We start from the raw sequence: 14,573 nt of genomic DNA, 5'->3' as shown, positions 1-14,573 counted from the left end.
GGAGATATCATTGTACTTCATCCTGCTTGGACATTCAAACTATGCCATGAAAATTAAGGATGTAGAGGAACGTCACCTGGGCTTTAAGAGTTAAATTACAGTAGTTAGGTACTAATTTACTGTATATTAGTTTGGTAAGTTTTTTGTTGTTAACCACTTTCCTATATTTTAGGTATAATGTTGAGGTTCTCTTGTACAGTACAATACTGTAGTTAGTGACTAAATTACAGTACTGTAGTTTGGTACTAATTTACTGTCGTTAGGTAGATTTTTTTGTTAGTGAACCTATTTCTTTTTTTTAGGTATGATACAGTATTGGGGATTTCTTGTCATTGAGGAGCCAAACCCTATTTTTTCCATATACTATACTGTACTGTACTGTACTGTTATTTGAAATACGAAAATTCAGCTAGTGATTGGTTTTTAAGGAACCTTACCCATTATTTTATGAAGAATAAAAATAACATTGTCTTGTGCAAGATCAATGACTATAACTTTACCCAGTGGGAAGCAATACACGTTTATTTTCAGCTGGGTGTAAATTTCAGATATTAAATTTGATGTCAGGTATTACAAAACTTATCTAAGCAGTCCAGTAACCATTTCTCATTGTTAGAATTAAGTGATATTTTTATACAGTGGAAAGATACTTCAAGGAAAATTTCAACTTGAGAAATAGTGATTTTTTTAATTTAATTACTTACTAATCAAACCTTTTCATAATGACATGTTCCTCTGCATGCTTGTGAATAAAGAGTATATGTTCATTCAGTGTCCTGAATTTTCTTGTGTACCTGTATAATGTGAGATCTTGAAGAATTTGAATGCTTGTGCAGTGTATAATGACTTGAACATTTCATTTATATCAAACATGTCATTTTTCTAAGAGTCCATAGAAAATTATCTGTCCATGTCATCTATCCATACAAATCAAGTCCAATTTCTATTTATATTCAAAATGGGCAAAGTTGATTTTTTCCCATATTTAATTTTGAATACTTCACATATAATGATCAAGCATCTCATTTAATGTTTCAGCTCGTAAATTACAGTACAGTATTCATACTAGATTCATTTGCAAACTTATCAAAGGTTACTTAGAAATTGTTGCACTGTTCTTTCTTTAAGCTGTGCATCAAAGAGAGAATGAATTACAGTATTCTGGGATTTGGGAATTGGTATGTGCACTAATTGTCCTTTGGGATGACACTTTAATTAGTTGAAGTAGTGAGTCTCTAACAATTTCTTTCCGAGGGAGGTGACGAAGTCAGAATGATACTTTAGAGCTTCTTGAAGTGTTTTTGCAACCTTATCTTTTTGAGTCTGGTATCCAAGAGAGTTGTTGAAGTGCTTTGGCCTTGTTGAGGAGTTGCCATTAATACTTTCATCTTGAGCAAGGTATCAGATGTGATGGAATATAGTACAGTACTGTACATATTCTTCATGGCTTCTTAGTGAGCTTATGCAATATTTCCTTCTTAAGTGATGTGTTAATTGAAGAACTTAGGGCTTCTTCACTTTTTGCATCGTGGTAAAATTTAATAAAGTACAGTACAATATTGAAAGCTTTTAGGTGTAACAGAGCTCTGGGTGTGTCAGTTCAAGTAGAACAGCTTAACATCTTCTGTACTACGAGTTGGTCTGGATAATGTGAATTCAATTGTATGTGTACATCATCGTGTCACATCACATGAATGGTTGTTTTGGTATTGATTTGATCTCTGAGTTGATTGCATATGCTACTAACTTAAAAGATGTCCTGTACTAAGGCTGAGTGTTTTTAAAGAGGCAAGTTTTCACCACAGTTTGCATTATCATTACTTCAGTTCAGCTCATCTTCATTTATACATAACTTTTAGTCTTCATACTGTATTATGGATCATGCAGCTAGCAGGTAAATAAATCATGTGATAAATTTGTGATTGTTATTAACCTTTATCCCTATTTTCGAATCTTATGGATGAGATGTCATGTGCTCTGCATTTGAGCCCCCTCCTTTTTCCATCCATATCTTGAGTCAAATATTTCATCTGATACAAATTTTAAACCCTTGGCTGCCAGGTCATGAGGAATATTGCCATGAGTGGATCCATCTATCTGATAATTTTGTATGCTTGGTTTCTCGAAAAAAGAAAAGTGACCAAGGAAATAACATATACAATACTGTACATGCATGTATTTTGGGTCCCTGTAATCCCAAGGTGAAATCAATAGGGGAACCTTCCAGTTTACATAGTTTGGGGCTTTTGCAGCACAGTACAAATCAGTTTAGGTTGATGGTATTTGTCTACCTGTAAACCCCAAATAAAGATAATTATTCCTAGAGAGGCCAGCATGAAAAATAAATGATTATTATCTGAACATTTATTTACTAATTATAAAACATCAGTTAAGAAAATTTGGTTAAGCTACATTCACACTGGTAAAACAAAACTACATTGAAGCAAATATTTTCCAAGGGGTTTATATCCTGCAGGCTTTTGTACTACAGTATATGTGGTTGTAGGCATGCCTCACTGGTGGTGTGTTGTGGGGGCTGCAGTCCCTGAAATCACTGTAAATTCAGTTTCAAATACCCTGTTCAGAAATAAACTACAAAGTGCAAAAAATTTTGTATACAGTACAAGTCCATGAGGTAAAAGAGATGGATATAAATTTGTGAATTGGCTTCCTAACACATTTCTAGGTAAGGCCATCACTGACAACAATGTCACTCTGGTGCAGCTCAAGGTGGCCATCACCTTTAGCGGCAGACAGCAGGAGAGACATCATCAGGGATTGGCTTCTATTGGTGTGTCTCAATGACCTCGATGCCCACACCAACCTCACCAGCCACAGGACCATCCTTATGGGTTGGGGCACAGGTGAGTTCGTGACAATGATGATTTCATGATTGTGGGATGTTTTGTCTAGAATGAATTAGGCTTCGGCAATTTACCCCAGAACTTTCCCTTCTTTAAGTGTTGTGTTGTGATATGGGGCTTCTAATTAAAATAGTTGAATTTGAATTATCACTATTGTTAAGCTAACAGTATCCTACAAATGCACTTACTGTAACTGGTTAATGTAAGGTATGACATAGAGGTGGCGGCTCAAATGGTACTGTTGAAATTGCACTGGAACTCAATGTTATCTATAGATACATACATTGTCAAGGCAAATATTATGTTCAAATTTTTTAGAATCTGGTGGTGTTATCATACGAGGCTTCTTTATAAAAGTGTTGAATGGTGTTACAGGGGAGGGGATGATCGCTGTGGTGAGGACAATAAATGGGAGTGCATGCTCACAGCGTTATGAGGGGCGCAATGTGGGCATCAGTGTTTCCTCCCTCTGTGCTGCCCCTGTCAGTGCCACCCAGCAGGACTTTTGCAAGGTGAGTGTTCAGCAATGTTACAAACTTAAAAGGGAGTCTTTTATCTGTAATTTTTCTTAGTGAATATAGGAATTAGAAATTTTACTAAGATAACAAGTATACATTAAGGTACGAAGTTAAGGTACAGTAGCTTCTACATTATGTGCCGATAGTGACATAAAAATAAGTGTTGAACATTGTTGGCATCTTGTATATTGTTACGTAAGCTATAACAGATCCAAAGAATGCAGTAGAAACTCCCTTCCTTTCTGTGCTGCCTCATATACACAGTATGAGAAGGGATGGAGAAATGGATAAGGAAGAATAGGGATAGAAAGGAGTAGAGAAATAATGAGCTAGATTACTCGGACCAGATTCTCAAAGATAAGTGAGACTTCTCTAAACTGGTAATTAAGAAATCGTTGTGTTAATTCTAGTTAGTCTTGAGAACAACTTCAACATTAAATATACCTTAATTGAGTCAGCCAGATATGTTACCTTGTCTCTAGGTAGGAGATTACTTCACTCACAAACCCCTGATATACTAGCTGGGAGTTGCATTTCTGGTCACGACCATCACAAAGCCTGGTGCTATTTTTGGCTGTCACCCGACATACTGTACCTGTATATACTTTTCAGTTGTAACTCTATACACTGGTACTCGGGTGGTGTAACTCACTCTCAGTCAAGTGAAAGTTATTATGATGGTTATTTAGCTCTGTTTTAATATTTTTAAGTTAGTGTAAGTTAAGATTTGTTGTTGTTAAGAGTGACTTGCATCCTCAGCTTACCTTTGCTGGATCACAAATACTGTTGGCTTAGACAGCACCTGTTAGTAGATGATCTTTCACTTCCCCACCGGGCAAGTGTTCTACATGTCAAGGCCCTCACCATACATGACACTGCAAAGGGCCCGTCTGACACAATGCCTCCAACCTCTTTTTGGTGTCTGCTGAAAGTGTCCACGCTTCTCACCCAAACACCAGTCCTTGCCATATAAAACATATAAACATAAACAAACACAAATTAATTACACATACAAAGATACATACATATACACACACATGCAGAGGCATACAAACACACACAAAAATGCTCATATGTACACACATAAACAGACATTCACACAAGAACAATAATTTGGGTATGAAACTCAAGAAATGTCAAGTTATACGTAATATATTTACTTTTAGTATAACAACAACTTATGTAAGGATTATATATATATATATATATATATATATATATATATATATATATATATATATATATATATATATATATATATATATATATATATATATATATATATATTATACTATATATATATATATATATATATATATATATATATTATACTGTGTATATATATATATATATATATATATATATATATATATATATATATATATATATATATATATATATATATATATTATACCTGTGTATATATATATATATATATATATATATATATATATATATATATATATATATATATATATATATATTATACCTGTATATATATATATATATATATATATATATATATATATATATATATATAATTTTTTTTTTTTTCTTGTAACCAAAATAAAGGAAGGAATTATTACCACACATCCTACTAGTATCTGTAAAAGTTTATCACTAATATACGTTTTGTGTTTGTGTGTCTGGTAGACAAGTCAGAACATTTAACTCCAGAACTATAGATAATGTAATACATATCACTTAGCACCACTAATGACACTGTTACATGGTCGTGGATACTCTATATACAGTACTCGTTTAAGCTGTCACAATTATTTTTAGTATTTCTTAGGTACTTTAATTCTAGACAATGTTAGGTACAATATGTTTCCCATTTTACTTCATGATTAATTTCCTTGTGGATGTTGTTGGAACTGCTTATTTAAGTCTTTATATAATATTACCATTGGTCGGTATAAAGTATTGCCTTAGATTGTTTGTGAAAAATTCCTTATTGAAGCTGTATAGGAACTTTACGTCCTTGTTTTTACATAAATGTCTATCATTCAGTACAATATATCTTTCATTTATTTTTACTGAATGATTGAAGTTGTCAAGACTTTTCTAAACTATTAAAAAAAATAAAAATCGCCTATCTTCCAACAGTTCACAATACCCAGCTTCTAACACCCTGAGTCTTGGACATAAAGGACGACGTCTCGGTGAACAAATCTAATGACAACACTTGTCCAAGCTCTCCCTGTGTTAAGTTTAGAATTTCCCTGTTATTCCCTGAATCCTCACAAGACCTAAAAATCCCTAGGAGGTTCTGTCCACAGTTCCCACCAGATGATGGGCACGTCTCTCAACCAAGCCTTACGGGTGTAGATATTCCTTTTCTCCCTGTTGACGGGGTCCCCTATCTCCCTCCATGGGGTGTTGTCCCTGCGGTACTGCCCGTCAGGCTCTAGGTCACTATCAAAGTAGTTGGAAGAGTCGTACTCACTCTCGTAAGACACCTTGTCATACATAAACGGCTTGTTCTTCCCACCTGGATTGGGTCTGATTGGTGCATAGCTGAAGAAAGAGTGAAGAGTTAACAAAAGTTGAAGTATTTCCAACACTAATGTTGCAAACATTTTTGTGTAATGTGAAAATTACACATTGTTGATAATTCATTTGTAACAAGTTGAGTGTTTATACGTGCAAGAATATAAGTGTACACATGACGGGATATACTGTATATATACAGTATAAGAGTATAATGTATACATGATGCGGTACATACATAAAAGTGAATACATGTGATAGGTATGCATACATAAGATTCAGTACACATGATGGGGCATACGTACATGACTCCCCTGACGGTGTACACCAGCCTCCTCTTCTGGGCGAATGTAATGATGTTCCTGCGGTCAACTGTGTGGTTCCCCTGTACAGTACCAGGGTGTGATTAATAATGTGCCTATACCCTCTATACATACATACATATATATTGTACATTGTACTTTAAATAGTAACACCAAAAGATTAAAATTAAATTAGATTAATACAATTATGCAAGACATTTGTTTTAGAGTTTAATGTAATGTGCTTAGAATCTAGTCCAAACTATCAAAATTTACTCTTAAACAAATGAAATCAATTGTTTGAATAATATAATGAAAATGGTCAAATTCACTTAGTATAAAGTAATCCATATATAATTTTTATTTTCCAAGTTTCTTAATTCCTTGAGTACAATGACAACCTTTGAATATGATCTCATGGTCAACATGTCTATAGTAGTTGATTACTTATTCATTATCATCATCTACCTGGTCAAGTTTCAGTGATGTGGGAAACTGATTCAATAATACAGGGTGTGATATCTTTTTTTTTCCCCTCCATGGAGCATACTACTTGACCACCTCCACTGCTAATACCAGCCACTAGCCCATCCACTACTACCACTGCTACTACTACTATTACTTTAATCCTTAGTCAGTCCATCACCACCACCACCTATCGCACTCACCTTGCCGTAACCTTTCCGGAGCAGAAGCCACCAACCAGCCCTCCACACGATGATCACTACCACCACCACCACTAGCATCGGTAACCTGTCAATAAACACAAAACTGCAGTAATACAAACAAATAAATAACTCACAAACCAACAAACAGAATACTAAACAAACATAATAATTAAAAAAACAAATTTTTAATCGGAAACTAAAAAAAAAAGGAAATGTGTTAATGAAATCAAAGTCTTAACAAACACACAATATAAATAAATAAAACATGTGTCTAATCAAGCAACACAAAGTAAACAAATAATGTAAACATACTAACAAACACACCATACCCATGTGCTTGATCTACCATACTTACGCCCATGTCAGCATCTTCTTCCCGATCTGTTTGTCCGACTCCGTGTCACGTGTCATGGCCCACACAGCTGCCACGGTGAACAGGGTAGCGAAGGCCAGCATCCCGTAGATAAACAGACCCCACCTGTGAGTGATAGTGATTGACAGTGTGTGACAGTGACATAAAAAGGTACAATAGCAGTGATAGTGAATGACAGTGACATAAACAGGTACAATTTCTATGAGTGAAAGTAGGAAGTATCCGGGCATTAGACATAGAGAAGAAGAGGTATAATAAGAGGAGACATATAAGCCAGAATGGGAAGAGTCTTACAGGTATTTAATGCTCTCCAGCCATAAAACAGCTCGGCGGTAGATGGTGGCCTCGCCTCCCGGTGGCCCCTCCTCACTGCCAAAGAAGGACGTGTTGCTCTTAGAGGCGCATGACTCGCAGGAGCACCGGGAGTCAGTGGTGCTGCTGTCAGAGGAGCGGTGGCGTCGACGGCGATAGTGACGGAGGGTCCGCACCAGTTCGTACCCGTCTTCAGAGTCCTGTGACATGTGAGATGCGTAAGTCGAGGCGCTATCTGATGACTCTGAATCGCTGTCGTCGTCATCTTCGTGGTACTCAGCCGTTTGGATCGTTTGCATGGTGTACCGTGAAGACTCTGGAAGGGGAAAAGATGAAACATCGTATCATTGAAATAACATGACCTCTTTGTTGACAACACACACACACACGGTCTTCATTTCCACTCGTATACAACAAATAGCAATTAAGACTTACTTTTAGGATCACCTGAGGATTAGACACCCCACTTTATTTCACCTAAAGATCCTGACCCTGACTGTTGCGTTAGGTTAGGTTAGAGTAAGTTAACTTCAGGGTGGATAATCGTCTGGTGAAATAAGCCGGGGTGTCTAATCTTAAGGTGTTCCACATTTTATACCTACAACTCCTCCTCCCCCTTAAATACAAACCCCCTGAAAACCTCTCCTCCCCGTATATACAACCCCCTCACCCCCTTAATTTCAACTCCTCCTCCCCCTTAAATACAAACCCCCTGAAAACCTCTCCTCCCCGTATATACAACCCCCTCACCCCCTTAATTTCAACTCCTCCTCCCCCTTAAATACAAACCCCCTGAAAACCTCTCCTCCCATTATATACAACCCCCTCAACCCCTTAGTTACAACTCCTCCCCTTAAATACAACCCCCTTTGAAATACAATCCCTCTTCTCCCTTAAGTACAACCCCTCACCCCTTAAATTCAACCCATCCTCCCTCTTAAATACAACCCCCCCTTAAATTCAATCTCTCCTCTCCCTTAAGTACATCCCCTCCTCTCCCTTAAATTCAACCCCCCCCTCTCCCTTAAATACAACAAAGCCACCAGAGACTTATTTCCAGTAGGGTCCTTATAATTCCTCGAGATTCCCTAAAAGTTACACAACCTCACCAAAACAACAGGGAAGAACCTTGTGGTGGGCGGGTGTGTGTGTGTGTCTCCTGGCGGGGTCACCCTCACTCGCCACCCTGCTCACCACCACCTGGTCTTCATCATCACTCCTGCCTGTCTGTACCTGTTGCCCCTCTTCACCAGTTAAGATACCGTGTTTTTTATCGTCCTCTTGGGGTGTTTTGTGGAGTCCTTGTTCACTCGTATCTACACCGGGACTCTGACTGTCCTCTTCACCATCATGAGGACTCTTGTTATCGTCTCTGTTCCGACTTTCTTCTCTTATCTCTCCTTCAGCTCCATCAGATTCCTTCTTTTTTCCTTCGCCTCTGTGGTCTTCTATACCCAGCACTACAAATTCATCCTGGGCCTCCGTTCTGACTTTATCTTTGTCATTACTATCAGAGCTGGGCGTCGTGGGTGATCCCAGGTTCAGGGGCACAGAAAATTTTTCGATATTGATGGCGTCGTATTCCATGTCGTCCATCGTGGGCTGTGGCGTCAGGGTTTGGGGAAAAGATAAACAAACGTGAAAGGGATTATCACCCGACGGGACACCAAGACGTAAATATATCAGATACTTCAACGTAAGTATCGTCTTGTGGTTCCAGCTTTCTTTGGAGGGGCATTATCTATTCACACGTCATAAAGATTAGTTCAATTTAGCCCAGTCCCGTAACTTGTGATACATCACTTGCAAATCGCGTTTGACACATTTCATTCCCCCAGTTAACGTTACATACACATCACATCAGATCCTAAGATATGTATACCGGGAGATTACTGACTGGAAAGATAGATCAGGTGTGTGACGCAGTAGGCTGATGAAGAGGGTAGGGTGGAGACTGATGATGGTGGAGCCGTGGAGGCAGATGGTGGACGGACACTGTCATGGGGCGAGGGTGAGAAACACTTGACTTTTATCGTGCGAGGTGGCTTCCCGTCCTTACCCCGGATGTGGTCTGGCACTCTGCATTCACCATCACTCTACCAACCTCTTGTAAACAGTTTGTGTGTTAAAAATCTGGGAAATTCCCGACCATGATAAAGTATACAGTTGTGTACAAAAATGACTCTATACACCATTCTTTTGTTTACTTGGTGTTAAGACAGAGTAGTTTGTTACCCTAATGTATGATATAGCTCCCTCTGAGACCGGGCCTAGCTGGTGTGTGTGGGTAGGTGGTATAAAACTATCTTGCCGTTATTTCCATCTTGTCAGGAAGAAATTATTAAATTAACAAGGTAACTACTGGCCGGTAGTTTAAGACAACACCAGTAATTAACTAGTTAGTCAACAACTTTATTGACTACGTTACTACCACTATAGCCGTGACATCTTGAACTTCTACCATAAACTGTTTCGTTCCTTCCCTTATCACATATGTATTTACATTATTAGCAACACACTTTGGATAATTAGTAATATCAGAATTATATAAAATAAATACAAGATTAAAAAGAAAATTAAATAAATGATCGATGATTTTAATTTTAATATTCTTCTTGAACCTAAATCGTGTTGCTAACTTACTACTATTACAGTGAGTACTACTACTACTACTTTTTATATAGTGGCCTCCATCCTACTACTACTAGTAGTACTACGACCACTACAACAACAACTACTGCTACTACTAATAATAACAATAAGGCGGGTAGTATTATGCATTTGTTAACAGTAGAAGCCTGTAATTGGCCTGGGTGTGTATTGTAACGAATTATGGTACAACCTAAATTATTATATTAATAATCTTTCTATATAAAACTTAAATCTTAGTGATAAACCGTACATGTCAACAAAGATGTGATAGTCATAAGAATAATGAAAATTTAGTTGGTTAACGACACCGTAGCGACCATAGTCAATTATTACGACAGTTTGCTCTGCTCGAGTAGCCGAGTCACACATTACTGTACTTTCCATATAAAACATCGTATTCCTTTCAGATTACTAAAATAGATTGTTATAAAACACTCTAAAATTAATAACTATTTAGTTTACATACTGGTAATGAAATCTAGTTTAAGTTTAATGTGATTTAAGAAGGAATTTTTGTTGTAATTATCGTACAGCATGACAGGTGAAGACGGCTGGAGTCATTCGAGTTGTCGACCTGTCGCTGTTAGAGATATCATCGGATCACCTGAAGATTAGCCCCCCTAGCCTATTTCACCTGATTACTCTACGTGGAGTATCTGAATGAAATATTATACGTGGCGTCCCGTAGCGTAGCCGTTAAGTTGAAATAAGCTTGGTGGAGGTAATATTCAGGCGATACAAATAAGCTAAGATCGAGCTAATAGTAGTTATAGTATGGGAATTACCGTACGAGAAAATAACATCCACTAATAGCAGAACAGTTTCACAGAAGCATATATTAACTCACCAACAGACAGCAATAATGTAGATAATCTTTCAAAGTAATATTTTCCAATAACTTTACTTATTGCACAATCCAAAATTTTCGTATCCTTGAGTTTCAGTTTATTCGGACTCACTTTTACTGGTCCGTACTGACTCAATGTAAATCTCTTTTCGTACAAGAGGTTTTTCACAGTAACTATATCTATCTATCTATCTATCTATCTATCTATCTATTATATTCATCGTGTAAGCCAAACGATGGCAGACTCGTATTTGTTGGATAAATGACCAACAACTCTCTTGACGTTAATATTCGTTCTTGCTTTGTGGTAATAATAGCTGTACTATCCATGGTCAGCTTGAGTTGCTTCCCAGTTAAGTATCCATCTATACTCGTGTAACCGTCTATCTATGTATATATATTATTCAACTATGTATTAATAATGTTTTGTTTTCAGTCATTTTGATTTTAGTTTAACCTTTTATCATCATTTATCTCCGGCTTCACATGAATTTGGCTGTTATTGTGGCAAGATGTATTTTTACTTTAGAATTTGTTTAATTATAGTTTAAGTTATCTCGTTGTAGAAAGATTTTATGATAGCAGTTTTCTCTTGTGTTTATATTTATTTTTTTGGGTTGCAGTGTCTGAAATGGTGGAACTGTGTAGCAGACTTGGGCCAACGGAAGTGTAGTACAGTACTGTGCAGTTTGAGGACGTCATAAAGGTGGACGTTCATTTCACGAGTGGTGTAGCAGCTTGAGTGGGAAACAAATGTGTAGATGAGACATGGAGTTTTGTTTTACATAAAAAAAATAATACATTTGTTTGACAAATAATGGATTATCTTTACATAATTCTTTTATTGATTTACCATCATTGTTCTTCATGAGGTTTAGTAAACTATACAAGTCAGAGTTATAAGAACACGAAACCTAACAAAGCAGCATAAACTTTGCTTATATTGTTGATTTGTTGATCATTTAAGACGAAGTCATTCTACTCGACATCAGTTGAAAAGAAAATAATTTAGTTTATATTTCATAGTACTGTACTGTATACTATCTGTGAGTGTTGACACTTATTTCTGAAAATTTGTCTTGGCTTTTTTTTATCAGGTTACTGAGCATCAGTTAGCCCCCATGTGGGTGCCACCTGTCACACTTAAAGCCATTGGTATGTATAATATGCCTTTTTTTGGAGAGGGAGGATTTAAAAGAGAAATCAGGACCAAGAAAGAATAGATCATGTTAGTAATAATAGTGTAGTTGGATCCTTGCTCATGATAGATACTTGTGGTATATTTTGTATAGAAAAATATTATTGACTTCTTGTTAATTTTATTACTGTGCAACCGTAGCTGTCATGTACAGGTTACAAATATATTTATTTTAATTGTGATGTAACGGCTTTACTCATTGTAGGGGATATTTTTGAACAGGCTCACTCAACTTTGGCTCATGGGTGAAAAAAAAGTAAAGTTGATAACTTACAATACTTAGGGCTTATAAGTATGAGCTTGTCTCTGAAATGAAAGCTGACCTGAAGTGGGCTGTTGTAACTGTATTTTGGTCTGTTCAACCTTATAGAGAAGCAATGAACTTCTGTACTGTATTTATAATGATGGTCTTATTCAGTACACCCATTATTTATTGGTGTGAAGTACGAATGAACTTCACATTCAGCTTGAAATTCAATATTATCACTTTGGGTCAACTTTTACAACATTTACAGTATATAGTACCAAGTATATGAATCTTATCCCTCAAATAGAATCTTGCTGATGATACTAGTTGATTTGAATACTTATAAAATCTAGTAATGTGAAAGACAACTGACTCTGAATCATAGGTCCATGATTCGATTGCGGGGTAATTAGTGGTCGTAATGATGCTTGGAAGATTTTAATTACACCTTACCCGATGGTGCCCCAGCCCAGCATTACCCCCAGCAAACCACGCCTGCGCCTCCTTCACCAGTCTGCCCACCGTTGCTACTTGCAGCACCACCTCGTCCACAACATTTCTTGGTGCCGTCTTTTCATCCTCAGGTACCCACTGCTCTTGGTCCTGCTCCTGATGATCCTGCACCTGGCCCTGTAGACCCAGACATCCCACCCAGCGCCCCCGAGGACTTCGCATCTGCCGCGAGAGAAGCATCACGTTCCTCGCTTATTCCTCCCACCGCTCACCCTTCTCATATGTACAACCCTCCCACTCCCAATGCTTTTCCTGCTGATTCTCCCACAGATTATGAGCCATTCGACGGAGTTGTCACTCAGCGGCCGAGTGGTTCGCACCCCTTCCTGCCATGCCTCGCACGTGGGATGCCATTATGCTTACAACAAGCATCCTGCAGCGCCCGGAGGGGAGGGGGAGTATTGTATTGGTTAACTTTCCCTACAGGTGCTTGGCCTACTCGAGCCACCCTCCCTCACTGGCAGCTGTCCTCACCATCAGCCAATCAGCAGCGCCGCTCACACTACGGCCTGCATCCTGAGTAGGGAGGATTGATAACACTCTGCCCGCCGTAGCTGGGGTCACGTCTCTACTCCGCCTTCTCCACTCCGGACAACACCAACTCTCTTGAAGCTCCTCAACCACACAACTTCCACCAACCTACAGCATTGTATATACAATATACGTTGGTTAAGACAATTTTGAGTTTCCTTTTCACTTCCATTCTGAGGCAAGATTTCCTTTTAAGCTGTATGTGTATGTGGGACCTAAAAGAGAAAAATAGACCAAAGTGCACCCCAAATACAGGCTCCAGTGTTTTGAACATGCTGACATGAATTTATAGTCCACAATCTGATTGGTGGGTACTGCTGGTTGTAATGACGACTGAATATTTGAGCCAAGGGGCCCCATGGGATTACCAGGGGCCATAGGAGGAGTACAAGAGGGCTTACCATGCTTCTCCATGGGACTACTGGATGGCCCCTAGCCCTGCCAGGCCCCCAGTGACTACCAGAAGCACACCCCCAGGCCCCATGGTATTACCAGGACAGGCCAAAGGCCCCAGGCTCCCAGAGCCCCTGGCGCAGCCAGGGGTCAGGAGGTCATCCCAGGAGTGTGGTGCACTCCCATGGAACCTCCTAGGGGCGTTGGCGACCCCAGGAGCCCAGGGGCGGTAGTGCCCCCAGGAGCTCTCCCAGCGATGGTGGCGCACTCCAGGGGCTTTGTCAAGAGCGGTAGCTGCCCCAGCGGTCCTCCCAGGGGTAACAGCACCTGTAGAGGCCCTCCTCAAAGGCAACGGCGCTCCCAGGAGGCTTCATCCTGATGTCATATATATTGCATGAGTCCAGCATCCTTACGAACTGTGATTATGGACTAAAATGTAATCCACCACCATAGCCAATAGGAGAACAGAGCAATCAGTCAGCACAACACCCCAACTTATGTTTTCCCTGTTGAAATAAAATCTACTTTTCATTGTTCAGGTTGTGATGACACTTCAGAACATGATTAAAGGTATATTTATTTATCGTTATATCTCTCTCAGATATATAAATAGTGCAAACACAACTGCTAACAAAGACCTTCCAGGGGCGATGTCGCTGCCA

At 38.5% G+C, this 14,573-nt stretch overlaps 2 protein-coding genes across 3 annotated transcripts; one reads left to right on the top strand and one right to left on the bottom strand.

Annotated features, from left to right (window-relative positions):
* Window positions 1-2,392: 2,392 nt before the first annotated feature.
* On the top strand, window positions 2,393-13,484 carry LOC121858912. Of its 2 annotated transcripts, XR_006087568.1 has the most exons (4): window positions 2,393-2,864; window positions 3,240-3,376; window positions 11,653-11,735; window positions 12,127-13,484. XR_006087568.1 is itself a non-coding variant. In XM_042355564.1 (3 exons), exons 1-3 carry the CDS (start codon window positions 2,708-2,710, stop codon window positions 11,731-11,733), a joined length of 375 nt encoding a protein of 124 aa, XP_042211498.1. In that variant the 5' UTR covers window positions 2,393-2,707; the 3' UTR covers window positions 11,734-11,860. The 2 variants fall into 2 exon arrangements, 1 of the variants encoding a protein (XP_042211498.1); XM_042355564.1 differs by lacking the exon at window positions 12,127-13,484 and having other exon boundaries at window positions 11,653-11,860.
* Window positions 4,930-9,626, bottom strand: LOC121858911. Its single transcript, XM_042355563.1, has 6 exons — window positions 8,640-9,626; window positions 7,513-7,846; window positions 7,201-7,323; window positions 6,846-6,930; window positions 6,181-6,260; window positions 4,930-5,902 (listed from the first exon to the last, which is right to left on the bottom strand). The coding sequence occupies exons 1-6, from the start codon at window positions 9,124-9,126 to the stop codon at window positions 5,635-5,637; spliced, it is 1,377 nt and encodes a 458-aa protein (XP_042211497.1). The 5' UTR covers window positions 9,127-9,626; the 3' UTR covers window positions 4,930-5,634.
* Window positions 13,485-14,573: the final 1,089 nt, after the last annotated feature.

This window comes from Homarus americanus, unplaced genomic scaffold, assembly GCF_018991925.1.
Source record: "Homarus americanus isolate GMGI-L3 unplaced genomic scaffold, GMGI_Hamer_2.0 scaffold44693, whole genome shotgun sequence".
In the NCBI taxonomy this organism is placed as follows: domain Eukaryota; kingdom Metazoa; phylum Arthropoda; class Malacostraca; order Decapoda; family Nephropidae; genus Homarus; species Homarus americanus.
Note: the sequence above shows the minus strand (reverse complement) of the source record. Positions and strands in the feature narration are given on the sequence as shown.